Source organism: Plecotus auritus (genome assembly GCF_963455305.1).
Source record: "Plecotus auritus genome assembly, chromosome: 1".
NCBI classification, from domain to species: Eukaryota; Metazoa; Chordata; class Mammalia; order Chiroptera; family Vespertilionidae; genus Plecotus; species Plecotus auritus.
In genome coordinates, this window is record NC_137770.1 from 73539873 (window position 1) to 73563388 (window position 23516).

The 23516-nt window shown below is 41.8% G+C and overlaps 1 protein-coding gene across 4 annotated transcripts in view; it reads right to left on the reverse strand.

Moving 5' to 3' along the window:
* Window positions 1-23516, reverse strand: part of EIF2AK4 (eukaryotic translation initiation factor 2 alpha kinase 4) — a 105526-nt gene that overhangs the window by 68526 nt on the left and 13484 nt on the right. For all 4 annotated transcript variants that reach the window (XR_013961224.1, XM_080680480.1, XM_080680479.1 and 1 more), the window contains exons 3-8: window positions 20352-20454; window positions 13476-13628; window positions 12154-12234; window positions 10694-10842; window positions 6286-6401; window positions 91-248 (exon numbers count right to left, since the gene is read on the reverse strand). Coding sequence is in view for 3 of the 4 variants with exons in the window: in XM_080680480.1 (XP_080536606.1) it covers window positions 91-248; window positions 6286-6401; window positions 10694-10842; window positions 12154-12234; window positions 13476-13628; window positions 20352-20454 (760 nt within the window). In the remaining variant the exon portion in view is untranslated. The remainder of the gene's footprint in view (window positions 1-90; window positions 249-6285; window positions 6402-10693; window positions 10843-12153; window positions 12235-13475; window positions 13629-20351; window positions 20455-23516) is intronic.

Consider the following 23516-nt stretch of genomic DNA (forward strand, 5'->3'; position numbering starts at 1 on the left):
TTACTAGCCAATCAAATTCAGAGCTATTCTGTCATCTCCTAAAGCTCGAAATTAGGTCCTTTGTTCAGCGAGCCCTCTCAGATGACCTACCTGCTTTTTGCACTTATCAATCTTTTCTTTTTCTTGATTGGTTAGGAAAGGACCAATATTTTTCTGCCACTGAAGGACCCACTCATACAACAAGACGAAGCTGCCAGTGGCTGTTTCCAAAGCATTGTAGACTAGTTTTCCGAGCTGTTCATCACAGGCTGCACATTAAGAGAAAATGTAATTAACACTCACTGGTACATTTTCTGTGGGGATAAAAAAAATATACATGGCCCTAACTGGTTTGGCTCAGTGGATAGAGCATCGGCCTGCAGACTGAAAGGTCCCAGGTTCGATTCCGGTCAAGGGCATGTACCTTGGTTGCGGGCACGTCCCCAGTGGGGAGTGTGCAGGAGGCAGCTGATCGATGTTTCTAACTCTCTATCCCTCTCCCTTCCTCTCTGTAAAAAATCAATAAAATATATTTAAAAAAAATATACATGGCATTCACTTGCCAGTGGATGCCATGTGCTACTTAAGAAAAAATATGATTTCATATAATGCATGCTCTTCTGTAACTAAATTTTAATATTTATCAATATACTCTGAGCCCCCCCCCCCAAAAAAAAAATAATTACTATAAAGGGACAAAATCAATAGTGAGATCTTAGTATCTGACGAGTGTTCTCCTAGTAGCCAGGATTCACAATGTTACTTTCATAACCAGTTCACCTCTAATGACAACTCTCAGTGCGACAGTGAACCCTCGCAAAGCTAAATACCAACTAATATGACAGAAGGAATTTGGAAAGAGAAACACTCCATCAGATTACTTCATCAATGTACATCACTGTGCACAGTGTAAACAAGTTTTAGTAATCTGGAAATCTGAAAACACAAATGATTTTTCTAAACACAAAATCTAAATACATTCAGTAAATACAAACTAGCTAACAGTTTTGAGGGAAGGAACCAGAAATGACAGCTTAAATTTGAAGCTAGAAAGAGAGATACATTTATTTAGTGATAGGCATATGGTTTTCACTTGTATCTGGAGAGCTCAATTTCTGTAACACCACAATTTTTCTTATAAAAACCTGTATTTTCATTAAAATTTTGTAATTAAAGTATGTTGGCATTATTCATTTCAGGTATACAGCATGGTGATCTTGATATTTGTATACTTTGCGATGTGATAACCATGACAAGTCTAGTAACCATCTGCCACTGTGCAAAGGTACTATAATATTAGTGGCTTTATTCTCTGTGCTGTACTTAAAAATCTGCATTTTCATTAAAGACTATTATCGAAAATTGCCAAAAAATTAAAAATGACAAAAAACATCATCCACAATATCACCATATTTTGTTTTTTGGTTTTGTTTTAAATATATTTTTATTGACTTCAGAAAGGAAGGGGGAGGGAGAGAGATAGAAACATCAATGGTAATTGACTAGCTGCCTCCTTCATGCTCCCTACTGCAGATTGAGTTTGTAACCCAGACATGTGCCCTGACCAGAAACTGAACTGCAACCTCCAGTTCATAGGTTGATGCTCAACCACTGAGCAACTCTAGTCTGGCACCATTCTGTTTTATTTCTCTTTTAGTTCCCTCTACCATTCCCCGCTCCCTAATTTACAAAATCATAGCATATATATCCTTGACATTTTGGACCAGGTAATCCTTTGTTGAAGGATTATCTTATGCACTGGAAGATGCTGGTTAGCAGCATCCCTGACCTCTACCCACCAGATGCCAATAGCACCTCCACCCTAGTCTTAACCATCAAAAATGTCTCCAGACATCACCAAATGCTCCCCCCAGGGGCAATGTCAATCCCAATTGAGAACCACTGATATATAGTATTCTGCCTTTTTCTCTTGTTATATAAATAATAGTTTCCTGTGATGTTGCACTGTTTTAAAAATGAAAAACTTTTTTTGAAGAAGTAATTTTTTTTTCCATTTAAAAACGGAAAAGTGAAGTAACCTGCATATGTAGGACATAGAGGCCTTAGCAAAAATACTTTGAGAAATGTGGCTGAACTAGCTCACCTAAACTTTTTATCTGAGAAGCAGTTTTCACTTCATAGAAATGCTGACAATTTAAAAAGGTTTAATTAAAGTGATCTGTTATGCTAGTCATAAACAAATCCTCATATTCTTAGGCTAAGCGGAAAAAACCTGATGTCAACCGAAGGAAGCAACCTGTGCAATGTGGGATCTAAGTAGTACACACACACACACTCGAGACACAGATATCATATATTTATGGGATAAACTATGATGTTATTTACATAAAGCTTAATTACATGTGTGCATTATGCAGTACAATGTCCTAAATATTCCTCTTCTCAACTGGGGCTAGATAGGTATTTCATAATTGCTGGGGTTTGTTTTTTTTGTTTTAATAATTTTATTGTTGCCTCTCCCTGTCACTTTTGCATGATGGGGATAATAAAGGACAAAAGAACACACTGTAATGAGGCTGAAGGAAAATACGTCCCAGAAAGAACTCAAACTGAGTCAATTATATGCTAACAATGATCATCATATACTATACAGTTTCTATAGTGCTTTATCCATAAGGAAGTTGTAATGGCTTTAAACTGAAAAACAAAATATTTATTAGTTGATTTTTTATAAAAATATTTCACAGAAAATTAGAACATATTTTAAAAACTAGACCCATTGTGAGAAAACAAAATAATTTATGTAATTGTTTTATAAAAAACTTTCAGATTGCAAATGTCTCCTGATGAGGGTATAAACTAAGGTGAATATGTCTAATAACTATCAATGAGAATAGGAAACCAAGTTAAGGTAATAAGTAGTTAGATTGATTTCTCTTCCTGATCTCCCAGATTATTAAAAATAGTGAATTTTATGTTGCCAATTCATGAGTCTGAAATGCCCTAAGTCAAGGATAGTCTCAAGTCCAAAGTTAATCATCTCTACCAAGGTCCTGAACCTGTCCAAATGGCTGCTTTGTCTGCACAGGGCAGGCTCTGTGTATGCACAGAATTCTGTCCAGTTCAGCCAAGGTCAAGTGTCCATTTCACAAACCATTCAGATATTTGGTTTCTTCTCCCTCCACCTGCTGCCTGCTTCCTGGCAGCTCCCCTGCTTATTTGTAGCTCCTTAAAGAGGAAGGAAAAAAGACACCAAAAAAAAGCAAACTCAATTTAGGTAATTTGGCTATCACATTAATGGAATTAAAAATTAAACTTAGGCATGTTCTCCCTGGAGCTGAGAGGGTGGGGGTGGGAGGGCACACCCACGCCCTCTTTTCCCTTCCTGGCACCTTACATTTGCCTTTCTCTCTGCTAAGCTCTTAGGGCCCTTCTTCTGCCTCTGTAACTTGTTTCCTGCACTTATGCAGCCCAGTTGGCTAACTTCTACTACCTCTATAACTTTCTAAATAAACTTTATCTTACAATTTGAAAAAAAAATAAAAAATTGTCAAATTAATTATATACAAGTGATCCCTACACCACTTAGTGGTTATATCAGTAGTAGAGGCCCAGCGCACAGATTCATACACCGGTGGGGTCCCTCAGCCAGGCCTGTGCCCTCTTGGAATCCAGGACCCTTCAGGGGATGTTGGACTGCCGGTTTTGGCCAATCCCCACGCTGAAGTGGCAGGTGGCTGGGCACCGCACCATTCCCGCTCATCCTGGCCTACTGAGCCTGCTGCCACAGCTCAGTAGCGCCGCAGCTCGGTAGCGCTGCAGCAGCCGCACTCGCCAGCCCTGAGCCTGGCATCGAGCACCCACCAGCTGAGCGGCGCTCACACTGTGGGAGCGCACTGACTACCAAGGGGCAGCTCCTGCATTGAGCGTCTGCCCCAGGTGGTCAGTGCGTGTCATAGCAACCGGTCAAACGTTTGACTGATCAAACGGTCGACTGGTTGCTTAGGGTTTTATATATATAGACTAGAGGTCCGGTGCACAAAATTCGTGCATGGGGGGAGGGGGTGTCCCTTAGCCCAGCCTGCACCCTCTCCAATCTGGGACCCCTCGAGGGATGTCCGACTGCCCGTTTAGGTGGGATCAGGCCTAAACGGGCAGTCGGACATCCCTCTCACAATCCAGGACTGCTGGCTCCCAACTGCTCGCCTGCCTGCCTTCCTGATTGCCCCTAACCGCTTCTGCCTGCCAGCCTGATCACCCCCTAACCACTCCCCTGCCAGCCTGATTGATGCCTAACTGCTCCCCTGCCAGCCTGTTTGCCCCTAACTGCCCTCCCCTGCAGGCCTGGTCACCCCTAACTGCTCTCCTCTGCAGGCCTGGTCCCCCCCAACTGCTCTCCCCTGCAGGCCTGGGTCCCCCCCTACTGCCCTTCCCTGCAGGCCCGGTCGCCCCCAACTTCCCTCCTCTGCCGGCCTGTCACCCCCTAACTGCCCTCTTCTGCAGGCTTCATCGCCCCCAACTGCCCTCCCTTGCAGGCCTGGTCCCTCCCAACTGCCCTCCACTGCTGGCCTGATCGCCCATAACTGCCCTCCCTTGCAGGCCTAGTCCCTCCCAAATGCCCTCCCCTGCTGGCCATCTTGTGGTGGCCATCTTGTGTCCATATGGGGGCAGGATCGTTGACCACATGGGGGCAGCCATCTTGTGTGTTGGAGTGATGGTCAATCTGCATATTACTCTTTTATTAGATAGGATAGAGGCCTGGTGCACGGGTGGGGGCCAGCTAGTTTGCCCTGAAGGGTGTCCCGGATCAGGGTGGGGGTTCCCTTGGGGAGTGGGGTGGCCTGGGCGAGGAGCCTGTGGTGGTTTGCAGGCCGGCCACACCCCCAGCGACCCAAGCGGAGGCCCTGGTATCTGGGATTTATTTATCTTCTATAATTGAAACTTTGTAGCCTGGAGTGGAGCCAAGCCTTCTGCTCGCTCCGTGGTGGCAGCCATTTCTGTTGGGATTTATTTATCTTCTATAATTGAAACTTTGTAGCCTTAAGCGGAGGCCAAGGCAGGCCAGGGCTGCAGAAACTTGGCTTCCTCCATCGCCGGGGGCAACCCTAGCCTCCTGCTCTCTCCAGCTCCATGGCTGCCGCCATTTTTGTTGGGATTAATTTATCTTCTATCATTGAAACTTTGTAGCATTGAGTAGAGGCCTGGGCCGGTAAGGGCAGGCGGAAAGGTTGGCTTCCTCCATTGCCAGGGAAACCCAAGCCTCCCTCCTGCGCTCTCTGTGGCCGCAGCCATCTTGGTTGGTTTTTTTGCATATTCGCTCCTCATTGGCTGGTGGGCGTGGCTTATTGTTGTAGCGGAGGTACGGTCAATTTGCATATTACTCTTTTATTAGATAGGATGGCTGATAAAAGATGATGGCATTTAGGGCAAAGGAGTAGATAATGAAAACTTGAATTTAAGCCCTGACCGGTTTGGCTCAGTGGATAGAGCGTCGGCCTGCGGACGGAAGGGTCCCGGGTTCGATTCCAGTTAAGGGCATGTACCTGGGTTGCAGGCACATCCCCAGTGGGAGGTGTGCAGGAGGCAGCTGATCGATGTTTCTCTCTCATCGATGTTTCTAACTATCTGTCCTCTCCCTTTCCTCTCTGTAAGAAATCAATAAAATATATTTAAAAAAAAAGAAAAAAAGAAAACTTGAATTTAATATAAACAATTCAAATCACAAATTGCTGAACCACTTCACTCCAAATAGCCATCAGTAAACAAAACTGCTAAATAAGATGCATAGAAAATAAAATGGAAGAAAAGAAAATGGTTTTTAGTCAGGTAAAACATGCTTACTGGGAAAATGCTAACTAAGTAGATGGATATCAACTTAAGAAAGTAAGATTTGGTCATTAAAGGTCACAGGCATTAGTGAAACTAATATGATATTGTACATCAACTGTAATTGAAAATAAAAAAGATCACAGGCATTAGAATTCATTGTAATGCATATATTTCATCGGTAATAAATGCACATGATGCAAAATTCTACTAATTCATAATATTTCAACCATTTTGGTTTCAAAAGCTCAACTGATTATAATGATGATGAACTTTAAATTATCTTCCTGCTAACAATATTTCCAAGAGCCTAGGTTTTAATTTCTATCTTACAGAAGGGGAAACCTGAGTGACTTTTCATTCTGGTCATTAGGAATGGAAGCTAGAATGACCGACTATCAGCTCACCAGTCTTCCTTGGACTGCACGGTCTAGAGGACTTGGTGTCTATTCTACCTTGTTTCTTCATGATTAATTTTTGTTGTTAGAAGAGTTAAATGAATTTAGTTAGTTTACTCACCAATACATTTTCCTTTGTGCACCATGAGCTGATCAGTATTACCCATAGAGAAATACAGGATTTCACAAGAGCCAGGAGAATCTTCACTATTACATACAGAATACTGCCGCTCTCGCCTTAAAAATAAATTTGGACAATGGTTTTTTTTTTTCAACTTCTTGCCCCTCCATTTTCTCCTGTTTACTAGACTATTCATAGTCTAACATCTGTTTCTACTGGAAATTGAGCTTAAGGTGTTAATGGGAAAGTTGTTCAACTCCCCCATTTCCCATTGCAGTCTTTCCCACATGAATTCTACAAACCCCCAACTCTAGATCTCCACTGTCCAATGTGGTAGCCATTAGCCACATGTGTATATCTACATTTAAACTAGTTAAAATTAAATTAAAAATTCAGTTCTTTGCCCTGGCTGGTGTGGCTCAGTTGGTTGAGCATTGTCCCATGCACCGAGAGGTCTCTGGTTTGATTCCTAGTCAAGGCACATGCCCCAGATGCAGGCTCGATACCAAGTAGGGGGCCTGCAGGAGGCAGCCGACCCATGTTTCTTTCTCCTCCCTTCCTCTCTCTCTAAAATCAATATAAACTTTTTAAAAAAAATTTAGTTCTTTGTCTGTAGTAGTCACATTTAGGTACTTAGTAGCCAAAAGCGGCCAGCATTAGTATAAAACATTTTCATCATCACAGCAGTTCTACAGAGATTTAGCTCAACTACACTGACCCCACAATCTCTTCATTCCAGATGCACATGCACATCTGGGGAAAGCTAAACAACAGGGTGTTTGGAGCACTTCAAATTCCTATTCTCCAACTGGGCTCCCAACCACTGAATTGATAGATACTCTGCCATTTCCTTTTATGAAGTCTCTAAAACACTTAAAGCCAAATCCTCCTCCTCTCTTTCTCTATTCTACTTTTTTTTTTTTTCTGAGTGGGAAGCAACAGCTGGGAGAGTAGATTATAATGCAAAAGTAATAAATAAATTGGGGAGAGGGAAGTAGGAAAGAGGCCAGGGAGAGCACTCTTGATGGTCAAGATTGGACCCTTCTAAGAAATGCTTTGATGAGGCATATGGACAAATCTCTAGAAAGCAGCCCTCTCACTCTAAGCACGATCTTGACTTCTACTTTCACACAGAACACGAGGCAAAGAGGAATAAAGCCCACACTTTCTATTGTTCCACCTAAAAGGTTAGTTGGAATCTGTACTTTCTTTTTCTCAGATTCCGAGGAAGGCCAGCTATGCTGTCCTCGGTTCCATTTCCTACAGTCTCTCTGGGGTCTTGGTCCATTGGGTGTCCCTCTCTCCTGTATGTTCAATCTGCCCTGTAGATTGCTCCTTCCCCTCAGCTCTACATCTCTCCCATCTCTACGTCCTCTTGTTCTTTGTTTTCAAACTTCTACACTTGCTGTCTCCACTTCTGCCCCTCTATTTACTCCTGATGCTGCTGCAATGTCAATAAAACTGCCACCTTCCTCCTACCCACTCTCAATCTGACTTCTCCCCTGGGTTCTTTTATTTTGGTTTGTGGCACAGTCATCCATTCTGTCTTGAGTCAAAAGCATGAGTCTCCCTGGGCTCCTAGACCTCCTACATATAACTGATCCCCAAGTATCATACACTCCATTTCCCCTGCCCTGTTGAGATCTCCAACTTTCCCCTGGGCACATGTAATACTCCATTATTATCTGGTCTCTCCACCTCCAATCCTACACATCTTCCCTTTCCCCACTCTACTGCTCACCCCATCATGACAGTTAAATACCAACACAATGAGACTGCTAAGAGTGCTAATAAGAAAAGATGTATCATCATGATTAAAATAAAAGTGCCAAGAAAATGGCATATGTGGTACATGCCACATAAGACAGGCTGGCAGCCGGAATAATTCTGAAGGATAAAAAGTATATCCCACTGAGTTAGGAAAGAAGGAATAAAGAGGTGAAAACCAATGTCACTAATGTCTCTGGTATTCACCTAAAAATATGTATGTATTTGCTTTTTAGGAAAAGAAAAGTAAAAGAATAAAATGGAACTCTATACTTATTTCCTTTGACTTTCTAATCCATAAAGATCAATCAACAGCAAGGAAGGAACAAAATCAAGAGTAAATCATGAAGTGCTTTGGTATATCAAGGACTTTTTATTTCTTTACCAAGGAAGCACATGAACTACACTTGAAGATTCATTCTTTCCCAGTCAGTAGTCAACACAGTGACAGAGATTCATGCAGGGATGTGCAATATTTTGGCAAACATCAGATGAAAACTATTTCATGTTCCTTCTTGGATGCTCATGGGATGTTTTCCTATCCAAGACATACAAATATCACTCTTAAAAGCATAACAAAAAGTTTTCCTACCTATGGCAAAGGGAGAATTCCCCATCCCACTTGAGTAAACTTGCAAATGATCTTTGATCTTAAAAGCAAGTCTAATCTTAGACCCATTGTTTATACTTAGTCACAAAAATGGAAATGTTTAAATTTAAAAAACTGTTTTTATATATCCAAAAAGACTTATTCATAGCATTGATTTATTTCTGCTGTGTGGAGAGCGGCTACCGCGTTTGGACAGGTTCAAGCCTCGGACTAATGAGAGGGCACGGTCCTCTCGTGGCAAAGCCACAGGCAAGTCCCAGCTTGGAGGGCAAAGCCCTCCCAGCACAATTATAGCCAAAGGCTATAGTTGCAAGCTTGCCGTTATGGTCCGAACCTGTGGTCCCAGGTGGCTAAGTGATATAGGCTGCGGAGGTGCAGCAAGTACTGCCAAAACAAAGCTTGTTAGAATTCAGGTGCATGTAATTGAGTAGATTCAAAACCCACGAGAACATTGTAAACATCTTGACCACAACCTTACTTTGCTTTGTGGAATGTGGCTATAAAATAAAGACTCGTCTTGCAGGCTGTGGCACTGTCTCTCTATCTGAGAGCAATGTCCTACCTAGCCCCAGCTTTAGTCTCTTGTCTGTCTTCTTTAATCCTTCACTGACCCCCACCCCCTCCCGCCACCACATCAACCCTCAGGTTCCCCCCTGGCCATGCTGAGCATGGCTCACTGCTGATTCTAACACAATAGAAATTTGTTAAGTATTTCTTAGTGAAATGCTCTTACAACTTCAAACTATGTTGCCTACTGGAAGCCCAGTTGCAAAAATAATCTAAATTGGTGTAAGGAGTTATAATCTTAAAATTAAATTGTTACCAGAAACAGTATTCAAGAGAAAATTCAGCTCACCTTAATGGTAGGTGGCTAAGTGTTAATATCCAAATGATTTCTAAGCTGATTTTTTTTTTTTAAGTCAGTAATTAGGGAAAGAACCAAAATGTTTCCTTCTTATAAAGAAACTATAACCTGGAAGTTCATATGTCTTTAATTTAGTACCTAAAATGTTTCTTTCCATAGAAGAAAAATATTGGTTTTCAGTGCTGCTTAGATTCTCAAAAGAGACAGTTTAAACCAGGGTGGACAAACTTTTTGACTCGAGGGCCACAATGGGTTCTTAAACTGGACCGGAGGGCCGAAACAAAAGCATGGATGGAGTGTTTGTGTGAACTAATATAAATTCAAAGTAAAGGAGCGGAGGGGAGAGCAAGAGAACCCTCCGCTCTTTCGGCTCCGCGGGCCGGATAGAACAGCCGAACGGGCCGGATCCAGCCCACGGGCCGTAGTTTGCCCACGGCTGGTTTAAACTCATAAGGAAGCTGAATTATAATACCTACACTACTTGGTCACTTACCCACTCATAAATCGATTCTGTACTAAAATTTATTTCTGATCCACAGAGGGTCACAACAAATATTTGGGGAAGTCTCAATCTTTTAGTGGAAAGGATGTGGAGGAAGAGGTAGTATCTTTCATATGACCTCTGGTGACAGGGAACAACCCAGGAGCCCACCTGCAAGGACAGGGAAGCCCGTGTCCTCAGCAGCTACAGGAAGGGGAGCCCTGGCAACAAACTGGGGCTCCATTCTCAGGTAAAGAATCTTCTACACCATGCCCATTTGGAGCATTTCTCACATCCGTGGTGTGGCCCAAGGAGTTACAGACTGAAAACAAATACAGTGGGAAATTTGACTGGATGATGATTCTGATGGAAGTACAAATTTTAAGTCACTTATTGACTAGTTAGATCATTAGAAGTCAGATCAAACTGCATTGGAGGCAAGATTGTGAAGTGTGATAGACAGTTATGAAGGCGAGTGAGCAATAAAACTAGTTTAATTAAAGATACATAGAAAGTGTTAACAAATGAAAATTTTGTTTCATATGGCTAACAAATGGTATATTAAGACATACAGGCTTTGAAAAATTATTAAAACAACTATCTGAAAATCATCAACTTTCACAACAAGTTGTTTTATTCCTTCTACATCTTTCATTCTTCCAGATCAGAAATCTCAAGGACTTACCTAGATCTTCCAGAGGAGTTGGTCCGATGTTTACCATTTCCTACGAAGTCGGGAGAGCCTCCATGTGGAACAGCAGCTGTTCTGTGTCCTCCTGGGTCCTTCCTAGAGATATGATCTTGGTTTGAAAAACTAGCAATTTCCAAACGTTCCTAGAAAAAAGAAAAGTAAACCTACTTTAGACGTAGGTCATAAATGGAAGACAATCATGGTGTATAATTATGAATCCAGGAGAAAGTGCATATTTTATTTAAACAGAATGCTTTCAAGTATAATAAAGTTGAACTCAACTTTTAAAAGATTAATGTCTAAGAAAACACTCATGGATACGGACAACAGTATGGTGATTGCTGGGGTGGGGTGGTGGTGGAGGAGAGTACAGGGGGATAAATGGTGATGAACTAAGACTTGGCTTAGGGGTGGTGAACACACAATACAGTGTACAGATGATGTGTTGTGGAATTGTGCACCTGAGACTTACATAATTTTGTTAACCAGTGTTACCCCAATAAATTAAATAAAAAGGAAAATAAATAAAAATAACAATTTAATATCCAAATATGTACTGGTTCAGGAAAGTCAGATTACAGTTTTAAATGGAAATGTTAGAATCTTGGAATATGCATAAAAAGTGAGAAAGAAGAGCAAGAGGAAAGGAACGGAAAGCATTCAAAGACAGAGCAAGGTGGCATATCAGACATAAAGCAGGAGTCCTGGTGGAAACAGTAATAACATCTTACAATTTGTACACAGCTTTGTACTTTCAGAGGGTAGTATAGTTATCTGTGGGAACAGTTACATGAGACAGAAAGGGAGACATCATAAGTCCCATTTTAAGGGATAAAGAAAATAAGTCACAGAGAGTGTCACCTAAAGGTCACAGAACTTGGCAGTAAAAAAGCCAAAGCTTTAAGCCAGATGGTGCTTCTCGTACATCAGTGCCTCCTCCCACTACACCTCAGAGCTTCCTTTTAGTTAACTGCCATAATTTTAGAAAATGGAATGAGTAACTGGCGTTTTTATTCAGCTGGACACAGGAAAAATATAGAAAAGAGGATTTTATCCTTTTCCACACTGCTTTGAAACCTGCTCTGTAAATCCTTCTTTTCCATCACTGAATGAAATCTCAAGCAGAGCCTTATGGTTTCCATTCACTCCTCAATAAGAACAAATTGTTTTCTTTTCCAAGTATTAAGAATTCCAGACTGAATTAATTATCAAAACTTCAATATCTTTTCTCTGTCGACTCATCTGCTAAACTACAATAGGTGCATAAGCCTAAGTCATTTACAGATAATATACAATTCTAAATTTTGCTTCCTGTTTGGCGATTCTTTCAGTGCTTCATTTTGAGTTTTACTCCTGAAGTAACACAGGAGGGGGAAATATCACCAATGGCAATAAAAAGATTTTATGTTTAGCAAAATGTAAACCATTTTAGTATGGCAGACTTGATAGTGTACCTGCTTGGCCATTTCTTTCCTTTTTTTCTCTTCTTTGATCTCTTCTTTCCTTCTCTGAATCTCATGAAGGATTTCACGTTGCTGAAAGAGATCATATTGCCATCAAAGGCCAATCTTTGAAACCTCTACAACATAAAAGTTCTGAAATTATAAAAACTCTTGTAATTTATAAAATTCACAAGTCCTTTCTTCCTAAGAGACCTGAATACATGGAACCTAGTTCAAACTGTAGTTGCATCAGTTTTATCAGAGTTCTTATGCAATAGGCATTCCCTTTGAAACAGGTATGAAGACTGGGAGAGGGACAGTACCCCCACTCTTCATGTCTCCATGTAGAGAGACTTTCACTACAGCAACTCTGTTGGCCTCTCCTGTTCTCCCACATGTGACTCCGCCCCTCCTCTGTGATGTCTGCCTGTCTGCGGAGAACGTGCACGTGTGCTGCTCCCTGCCATGGGTCCAGGGCAGATTAGGAGGAGGTGAGCTGTTCTCAGTGCCTGGGACCAGGGTGGCACGGGCACCACCACCACAGCCACACACTATCAGCTGCATTTTCCAATCAGCTTTCTCAGTATTAAAAGCGTTATGTTGATCCCCATCCAATCAACTCATGTATCTATTGCTCCACTGGGTCTAAATTTAGGTAGGGAAAAGTGATGTGTTTTTATGAGTCCCCTAAAATTCAAGATTGTAATATCAAAACCATTAAGACAATCAACAAAAAGTGTAACAGCAATAATACAAAATGAGAAAACATGCCCCAAGCTATCAGGCAGTTATAGCAATACACCAAAACAAGATTGTTAGCTAAATATTCACTATCTTCTAATAAAAACATCCCTTCCAGCCCTGGCTAGGTTGCTCAGTGGTTTGAGTGTTGGCCCTCGGACTGAAGGGTTGTGGGTTCTATTCCTGGACAAGCGTACATACATTGGTTGCAGGCTCCATCTCTGGCCCTTGGTAGGTTGGGGCGCATGCGGGAGGCAACCAATTGATGTGTCTCTCTTACATCAATGTTTCTCTCTGCCTCTCCCTCTCTCTTCCACTCTTTCTAAAAATCAATGGAAAAATATCCTCAGATGAGCATTAACAAAAGTAAAAATAAAAAAATAAAACATGCCTTCCTAAAAACAATGACAATAAGGAGCTTTAAATTACAAATGGTAACCAGGATATACAATTAAATAGGAGATAAGCAATAACAAAATTAATGGGACCACTAAGAGACAGTGTTAACATATAGGTGTGTAGGTGGAGACAGTAACAACTTATAGAAGCTCACAGTCGTCGGGGCTGGCCACCTGTGATGACAAAGGTCTCACCTCCTGCTCCTCTTTCCTCTTGGCCTCTAACAGCCTCTGCTGCTCCTCCTGAGCCCGCCTTTCCAGCATTTCCTCATGAAAAGACTTGGGAGGGGGCTTGTTATGTTCGTTGAGAAATGACTGCACGTGGTAAGCCAGTTCAAATATCATCACCTAAACATGGAGATGAATGTCAACCACAAATGGTCAAATAATGGGAAGACAGGGTGCCAAGGAGAGACTATAGAAAACATGCAGACAACCAGATAGCCACTTACAATAGTGATACTCATTTTGATATGACACGTTCTGAATTCAGGACGTGATGCAATCACAGCAGGACTCATCATGTTGCTATCAAGACAAATCACTACATAAATAAAAAGCTTCACTTGTCTTTTGTAGTCCTGTTTCATTTATTGGCATTTTTTGTATAATAAATCTGATAAAATATTTTTCTGTACAAAAAATTTGATGAAAAAAAACTACCTTCCTTACTAGAAAACCTGTGTACATATGATAGCTGAGCAGACAATAATCATTGCTAACATCAGCTTTTATCTATCCACACCGCATACTGAAAATAATTCTATTGGGGGTCTGGAAGCAGATATTTAAAGCCCTCGTTATCTCCCTGCTAGTAATGGGCCAGTAGGAGGCTGATCAATACCTGGACAGCACTTCATTTACACTTAGGGAAGCATTCAGACAGTACCAGAAGAAAAACGACCTCCCTCTCAGACAGACATGTGACCATAGGAAGTAACTTTCCCCTGCACCTGGGAGTCATAAATCATACTGGGGTTGGTAAATCAATAGAACAAGGTGGCTGGGACCCCACACTGACTAACTACCCCAACCCCAAGGAGGTCAAGAGTGCCAAGTTCCTTCTGCACCTGACCACCAACACACTGAGATTTTTTTTCCTTCAATTACACAATGAAGCAGCTTAAAAACTTTTATTTCAATTATATGTTTAAAACATTCTCTAAAGGGACTTAACACAGTGGTAAATAGTAATAGAAGTCATGGTACACAAGGATATAAAGTTTATTGACTTAGGGAAGAAATGCAAAGAAACCACAGCTGTTGTAGGGGAAATTCATGTATTTTTTATTATACCAGAAGCTGTGGCATTCACTAGATCTACTTCGATTTACAATTGAGAAACACTAGCCTAGAGTCTAGGAGGCAAGTTCTTTACAGAAAAGCTCTTTTTTTGCCCTGGCCAGATAGCTCAGTTGGGTAGAACACGTCCTGGTATGCCAAGGTTGTGGGTTCAATCTTTAGTCAGGGCACATATAAGAATCAACCAGTTAATGCATAAATAAGTGGAACAACAAATCGATGTTTCTCTCTCTCTCTCTCCCTTACTCTCTTTCTCTAAAATCAATAAGTAAAAAAATAAGAAGCTCTTTTAAGAAAAGCTGGGGCCCTAGCCAGTTTGGCTCAGTGGATAGAGCATCGGCCTGCAGACTGAAGGGTCCTAGGTTTGATTCCTGTCAAGGGCACATGCCTGGGTTGTGGGCTCGATCCCCAGTAGGGGGCGTGCAGGAGGCAGCCGATCAATGATTTTCTCTCATCATTGATGTTTCTGTCTCTCTCTCTTTCTCTCTCTCTCTCTCTCCCTTTGTCTATGAAATAAATTTAAAAAATATGTTTTTTTTAAAAAAAAAGCTAGGAAAAGGCGGTAGTTTCTATTACATCAAAGAGAAACTACTCTGTACCAGAAAGGAGCCAGGAGCCAGGTGGTGGAATGTTTTTCTTTTGCCAATCTGTTTAATTTAGTAGCATTTTCTATACAAACAAATCTGATAAATATATAATACTAGATGAAAACAAGAACTACTTTCAAAACTGGCAATTGTCCCTCCCCCCATATTTACAGGGTTCATTGTCTGGCTTCCCTCAAGCTTCTGCTCAAATGTCACCTTATCAGAGGCCTCTCCTGACCTTATTTACAACAGCCACTTTCATTCTCACAATATACGTCTGTATTAGTCAGAGTTCTCCAGAGAAACAGAACCAAAAGGATGTGGATGTGTGTGTGTGTGTAGAGAAAGAAAGGGAGACAGATAGTGAGAGACATTTATTTTAAGGTATTGGTTCATGCGATTATAGAGTTTAGAGTCTAGTGAGTCCAAAATCTGCAGGGTAGGCTAAAGAGTTAATGTTGCAGCCAAGTTCAAAGGCCATCCATCTTCCAGAAATTTCCTCTTCTAGGAAGGCCAGTCTTTTTCTATTAAAGCCCTCAACTGATTGGATGAGACCATCCATGTTATGGAGGGTAATCTGCTTAACTCAAAGTCTACAGATTTAAATGTTAATCTCATCTAAAAATTACCTACATAGAAACATATAGAATAATATATGGCCAAACATCTGGGTACTGTGGCCTAGCCAAGTTCACATATAACATTAATCATCACAACATCTATTAGAACAGCTACAGTGACATCAAATGCTGACAAGGACGTGAAGAAACTGGAACAGTCACATATTGCTGGGGGAACTGTAAAGTAGTACTGCCAACCTGTAAAAGGATGGCAGTTTCTTAAAAAATGAACACACAACTACCACATACCCACAATTGCATTCCGAGGCATTTGTTCCAGATAAATGAAAACGTCTGTTCACATGAAAAGCTGTACATGAGTCTTGGCTAGTGTGGCTCAGTTGGTTGAGCATCAGCCTGAGCACCGAAAGGTCCTGGACTAGATTCCCGGTCAAGGGCACGTACCTAGGTTGCAGGTTCTATCCCTAGCCCTAGTTGGGGTGCATGCAGGAGGCAACCAATCGATGTGTCTCTCTCACATTGATGTCTGTCTCTCTCTCTCTCTCTCTCTCTCTCTCTCTCTCTCTCTCTCTCTCTCTCTCCTCCCTCCCTCCCTTCCACTCTCTCTAAAAATCAATGGGAAAAATATCCTCGGGTGAAGATTAACAAAAAACCCTGTACATGAATGTTTAAAACAGGTTTGTTTTTAATAGCTCAAAACTGGAAACAATCCAGATGTCTTTCACCTGGTAGATGGTAAACAAATAATGGTACCATGAAATACACAGAATACTACTCAGAAATAAAAATTAAGAATTATTGATTCATGCAACCATCTGGATGAATCTACAGAGAATTGTACTGACTTAAAACAAAGCCAATCCCAAAGGTTACACACTATATGATTGTACTTATATAATTTCCTTGAAATGAGAAAATTATAGAACTGGAGAACAGATTAGTGGTTGTCAGGTGTCAAGGAGAAGGTGGAGGTGGGTATAAGGGGGTGGCTATAAAAGGGCAACATGAGGGATCCTTGTGGTGATGAAACCATCTGACTATCAATGCCAATATCCTGACTATGATACTGTGCATAGTTTTGCAAAACATTACCATAGGGACAAACTAAGGGAAGGGTTCATCTGATCTCTCAGTATTATTTCTTACAACTGCATGTGACTCTACAATTATCTCAAAGTAAAAAGTGTAATTTAAAATAAAGCAAAAAAAAGGGGGGGGGTGCAGCAAAAGTAAAAACAAACATGTGGGACTATATTAAATTAAAAAGTTTCTTCTTAGCAAAAGAGACAATAAAATGAAAAGGCAACCTACAGATGGGAGAAAATATTTGCAAATCATATATCTGATAAGGGTTAATACCCCCAAAATATAATGAATTCACACAACTCAAAAGCAAAAACACAATCTTATTTAAAAATGGGCAGAGGAACTCAATAGACATTTTTCCAAAGATGACATACAAATAGCCAACAGGTACATGAAAAGATGCTCAACATCACTAATCACCAGGGAAATGCCCATCAAAACCTCAATGAGATATCACCTCACTTATTAGAATGGCTATTATCAAAAAAGACAGGTAACAAGTGTTGTCGAGGATGTGGAGAAAGGGAACACTTGTGCACTGTTGATGGGAATGTACTAATAAACCGGTGCATCCACTATGGAAAATAGTATGGAGGTTCCTCAAAAAAATTAGGACTAGAACTATCACACCATGCAGTAATCCCACTTCTTGATATATATCCAAATGAAATGAAAACAGGATATTGAAGAGATATCAGCACTCCCAGGTTATTGCTGCATCATTTATAACAGCCATGACATGAAAACAAGCTGAATGTCGGTCAACAGATGCATGAATAAAGATGTGGAATATAAATATTCAGCCATAAGAAAGGACATCTTGCTAAGTGAGGGCATTATGCTAAGTGAAATAAGTCAGACAGAGAAAGACAACTATTGTAGGGTAGCATTTATATGTGCAATCTAAAAAAAGTCCCCCCACAAAATAAAAAAAAAAAGAACAAATTCATAGAAACAGAGACTAGAATAGTGGTTACCAGGGGATGGGAGAATAGGAGAGATATTGGTCAAAGGGTACAAAGTTCTAGTTATAAGATGAATAACTTCTGGGGATTTAATGTACAACATAGTGATTATCGTTAACTAGAGGCCCAGTGCATGAAATTCGTGCGCGGGGGCGGGGGGTCGCGGGGGGGGGCGCGGGGGGAGTCTCTCAGCCAGGCCTGAGCCCTCTCGCAGTCCGGGACCCCTCGCTCCTTACCGCCCGTCTGCTCACTGCTCCTTACCACTCGGCTCACTGCTCCTTAGCACTGCCAGAGATGAGAGAGGCTCCCGCCACCACCGCTGCACTCGCCAGCCATGAGCCCGGCTTCTGGCTGAGCAGCATTCCCCCTGTGGGAGCACACTGACCACCAGGGGGCAGCTCCTGCATTGAGGGTCTGCCCCCTGGTGGTCAGTGCACATCATAGTGACTGGTCATTCTAGTTGTTCCGCCATAACGGTTGCTTAGGCTTTTATTATATAGACTAGTGACCCAGCTAGTGAAATCGTGCAGCCCCGCCCACTCACGCGTGCCCCACCCACCTGTCCCCTGCCCTGCCTTGACACCCTAACCTCACCCAGAGCTCCAGCGTGCCTGGCCCCGCCCCCAACCCCTCTGGCCTTCTCTGGCTGCTTCAAGCCCTGCCCTCAGTCCTGTGAGTTGCCTCGGGCTGGTCCTGCCTCCTCCGGGCACCTTCCCACTTCTGCCCCATCTCCCAAGCAATGTGGTGGCTCCGCCCCATCATGGTGCTGGAAGAGAGCGTGGAAGCCTCCCACCTGCTGTGCTGCACTCTTTCCCCTGGCAGGTGGGCGGTGGGGCGCTCTGAGTGTGAGCAGTGGGTGGCGAAGGACTGGTGAGGGGGGTGCTACAGGCTCTCACCCCCCGCTCTCCCCACCACATGATGGTCCCACCTCCTTTGGGTACCTCCCCGCTTCTGCCCCGTCTCTGGAGCAACACGGCAGCTCCACCCTGCCGTGCATGCGCACATAGCCTCCTGCTGATCAGTCATTATGGCATGAGGGCATCATGACCATTAGCATATTAGCTCTTTATTATATAGGATTATATAGGACAGTGGTCAGCAAACTCATTAGTCAACAGAGCCAAATATCAACAGTACAACGACTGAAATTTCTTTTGAGAGCCAAATTTTTTAAACTTAAACTTCTTCTAATGCCACTTCTTCAAAATAGACTTGCCCAGGCCGTGGTATTTTGTGGAAGAGCCACACTCAAGGGGCCAAAGAGCCGCATGTGGCTCACGAGCCGCAGTTTGCCGACCACTGATATAGTATAATGCTGTGCTATAAAAAATAGAGTAAATATTTTTTTCAAAAGAATCCTAAATCATGAATTCAAGAAACCAGAGAATTCCGTAGCTGAATTTAACACAACTCCATATTATTTCTCAATTAGACATTAGAGTCCCCTTACACTAGAAAGAACTTTGGAGTAATTCCCAAGGCCTAGTTTTTTGTCGGGGCTGTTCTATAATCACTATCTGTATCTCAATGATTATTGAAGCTTGTGGAAACAGCAACTGAGGTCTGAAACAGAAACAGAGACAGAGACCTAGGGCTGGTCCTAACTTACGCTTCTCAGTTTTTACAGGATGGAATAAATAGGAGCTGCCTTCTGACTTTACATGTAAGTGAGGATTATACGTAAAGGGAATTGGTCTGATCTAAGAAGCACACAGTAATACTCTACATTAAGAAGTCACCTAGCCTGGCCGGCATGGCTTGGTGGTTGAGCGTCAACCAATGAACCAGGAGGTTGAGGTTCGATTCCTGGTCTGGGCACATGCCTGGGTTGCAGACTCGATCCCCAGTGTGGGGCACACAGGAGGCAGCCAATCAATGATTATCTATCATCACTGATGTTTCTATCTCTCTCTCCCTCTCCTTTCCTCTCTGAAATCAATAAAAAAATATATTTTTAAAAAAGAAGTCACCTAGTCTAGCCCTCCAGAGAGAGTGGCATCGCCCAAGGACGAGCTCAGGTAGACCCTGACGTGCAGAGGATTAAGAAAGAATTAGCACTGGACTAAGTGTACCCCCATGCTCAGGTAGAGAAGAGACAATGAAGGATTAGAGCATGTTGCTAATTGTTGTCAAGGAGAATAATTAGATATTCTGATATGGAAAAAGGAAAAGTGGCAAAGTTTAGTCAGAAATCACTTATCTGTAAATATTTTCCAATATAAAGGTTCAAATCAAGATTAAGTCATGGTGCCAGGTCCAAAGGATGCAAAAAATAGGGCCAGGTTCATCTTTTGGAAAGATTCTTAAGCATCAATAATATCACCTATATACACTTTATAATTTGTAATTCATAAGTACTATAAATTAAAGAAATACAAATAGCAATTTCTCCTTTGTAGATATCAATAAGAAATAAAACATTCTAGTCAAAATTGAATTTAAGGTGCAATGGAAATATCTTTCAGTCCCAGAAAAGGCAGAAAGGCAAACACTGATGAACATGATGAGATTTTTACTGCCCTCTTATAAGTCCATTTAAATAAATCTTACCTCTCCACAATGCTTTTTGGCCACTTCATCCAGGCGGGATTTTAATAAATTAACACTTTCATTAGACAGACCTTTGGCATTTTTTAACTCTATTTCAGGGACTCTGGGAAAGAAAAAACAAAACAAAAAGGAGTTACTCGAAAGTGCAGCCTGTCGCCCTGACCGGTTTGGCTCAGTGGATAGAGCGTTGGCCTGCGGACTGAAGGGTCCCGGGTTCGATTCCGGTTAAGGGCATGTACCTGCGTTGCAGGCACATCCCCAGTGGGAGGTGTGCAGGAGGCAGCTGATCGATGTTTCTCTTTCATCGATGTTTCTAACTATCTATCCCCTCCCTTTCCTCTCTGTAAGAAATAAATAAAATATTAAAAAAAAAAAAGAAAGTGCAGCCTGTCTGCATTAATATTTGGGGATTTCATACAGGGCTCATTTGTGAACCTCTCTCTATACTCCCAGCAACATTTCCTTGCATCTCAAAAGGATTCCGACTACATCCCAGCAGCACGGTTGACACAGTGCTGGTCATGGATTCACCTGCAGGGTATGGGGAGCGAGTGGGCTGGCCAGTTGTCAGTGTGGGCTGTCAGATGATCAGACTTACTGGGGCTTGATCCCAGTATCTCCCCAACTCCTCTGTCTGATTTCAGCTTTACAATCTGATTAAAAATTTCCACATCAACTATTCTTTTACCACCTTTAAAAAAACTACTTCAGCCCTAGCTGGTTTGGCTCAGTAGATAGAGCATCAGCCTGCGGAATGAAGGGTCCTGGTTTTGATTCCAGTCAAGGGCAATGCCCAGGTTGCAGGCTTGATCCCCAGTAGGGGGCATACAGGAGGCAGCCGATCAATGATTCTCTCTCATCATTGATGTTTCCACCTCTCTCTCCCTCTCCTTTCCTCTCTGAAATCAATAAAAATACATATTTTTAAAAATTCACTCACCCAGCTGGCATGGCTCAGTGGTTGAGCATGGACCCATGATCCAGAAGGTCATGGTTTGATTCCTGGTCAGGGCCCATGTCTGTGTTGCAGGCGATCCCCAGTATGGGGCTTGCAGGAGGCAGCTGATCAATGATTCTCTCTCATCATTGATGTTTCCACCTCTCTCCCCCTCTCCCTTCCTCTCTGAAATCAATAAAAATATATTTTAAAAAAATCACTCTGTGTGTGATTCCAGTCTCGACCCTGGCTTGGCCCCAACATCAATTACTCCAGCTCTGACAGCTCACCCACCAGACACCAAGTGCTTTGCTCTGGTCTGTGTGCCCCACATAAAGCAGGCTGAGAATAACTAGGCTACATGGAGCCACAATGATCCACCTAGTATTCCCACAACATGCCATGTCCAGTCACTCACTCTGATTGTAAACAAGGTGGAAAAATGCTCACTCACTCATGTATAAATCTAGTCCTGCACACTCTTCCAAAGATGCCTAATTCCTACCCCTCTTCATCCCTATAGAGCACAACTTAGACTCAACACCGTCTACTCAAGGAAAGTACACAGCCAGCCCTCAGGCTTCCTTTTATTCCCAACAAATAAACATCCATTAATAATTCATTGAAATAAGATTTGATTTTTACTGAACAAAAGATGACTGTACTTCCTACCAAGCTTTTCTGAGTAATTCATGGTGTTTTACCGCAGCACACCCTTTACTATTCATTATCTATGAAGTTCTCACAATGCTTCAGTTATAATAGGTTTTACAATCATTATCTATTTGGATAGATGGGAATCTGAAACTAGTTTATATATATGAGAAAAAGAATAAAAGTACCACATAGCCCTGGGTCTATGCAAGTCTAACTTGGGATTCTCTCACAGTGGCATCACGGTATTTTGCAAAAAAGTAAAGTGCCTGCCCCATATCATCTCAAAAGATAGCATCAAGGTATTTTGCAGAAAAGGGAAGTTCCTGCCCCATATCATCTCAAAAGATATGAATGTTCCCCCAAGTCAAGTCTTACATAATTATTTTTTAAAAATAAAGCAAACATTATTTAGCAGTAGTAAAAGAATAATGAAAACTTCATCTACAATCTATAATAATAAAGCGTAATATGCTAATTAAACTGGACAGCCGAACGACCTTCCAGACGCCTTTCCGGACGCCCTTCCAGACCACCTTCCAGATGAAGCCAGGGCTGTGAGGGCCGAGCCCCTTGCACGAATTTCGTGCATCAGACCTCTAGTACTAATTATATTTTAATAGAACTTTCCAATGTTCTCTTTATGCCCTAAGCACATAAATGTATGTAGCTGATATTAGATTTTTTACTTTTTACAAACATTTCCATGTTGTTGTTTTTAAAAAAGTCATCCCACAATATTTTTACCAAGTGTACACATCAAGATTACCTGAATGTAGTAGTAGTTCTCAACCAGGAGTAACCGTGTAGTCACCCAGGGATACCTGTCAATGTCAAGAGGGCCGAGAAGCTCCATGCCCCTCCTACATTCCTTGCCTATGCATCTCTTCCATGTGGCTATTCCTAAGCTGTATCCTTTATAATAAATTCAGTAGTAAGTGAAGTGTCTTCCTGAGTTTTGTGAGCTTGTTCTAGCAAATTACTGAACCCAAGGAGGGGGTTATGGGAACCTGCAAATTTACAGCCCGCTGATTAGAAGTACTGGTATTTGCAACTGGCCTTTGAAGCCTTGTGGGACTAAGCTTTAACCCCTGGGGTCTGCAGTAACTAAGAATAGTTTGTATCAGAACTGAGTTAAATTGTTGGACATGCAGTTGGTGTCAGAAAAATAAAACCTAGAGAGGCACTGTCTTATTCTGCTTTCATAAACTTAGTTGTTCTTTAATCAATTCATTATTTAACTTTCTACATACCTACTTTTCTACTCTGGGCACAGTGTTGAGAGCAAAAGAGGGTCACTAACTTTAAAGAGTTCATCTTGACCTATCTTTATTTTCATATCGTCCATCATCTCTTAGTATAACAAATTCCATAAGTTTACCACCTTCCGTGTAAGGCAGCACTTGCTTTTATTTGTCACTTTTCTTCACTGGTTCCCTGCACAATAAGACCAAGCCACAAAACATCATCCAGGCCAATCTGTCTTTCCATATGGAACTTCTGGGGGAAATTACATGAAATATACAAGACACTTCAGAAAAAGAATACTTGAGTCCTAATTGCTAATACTTTTG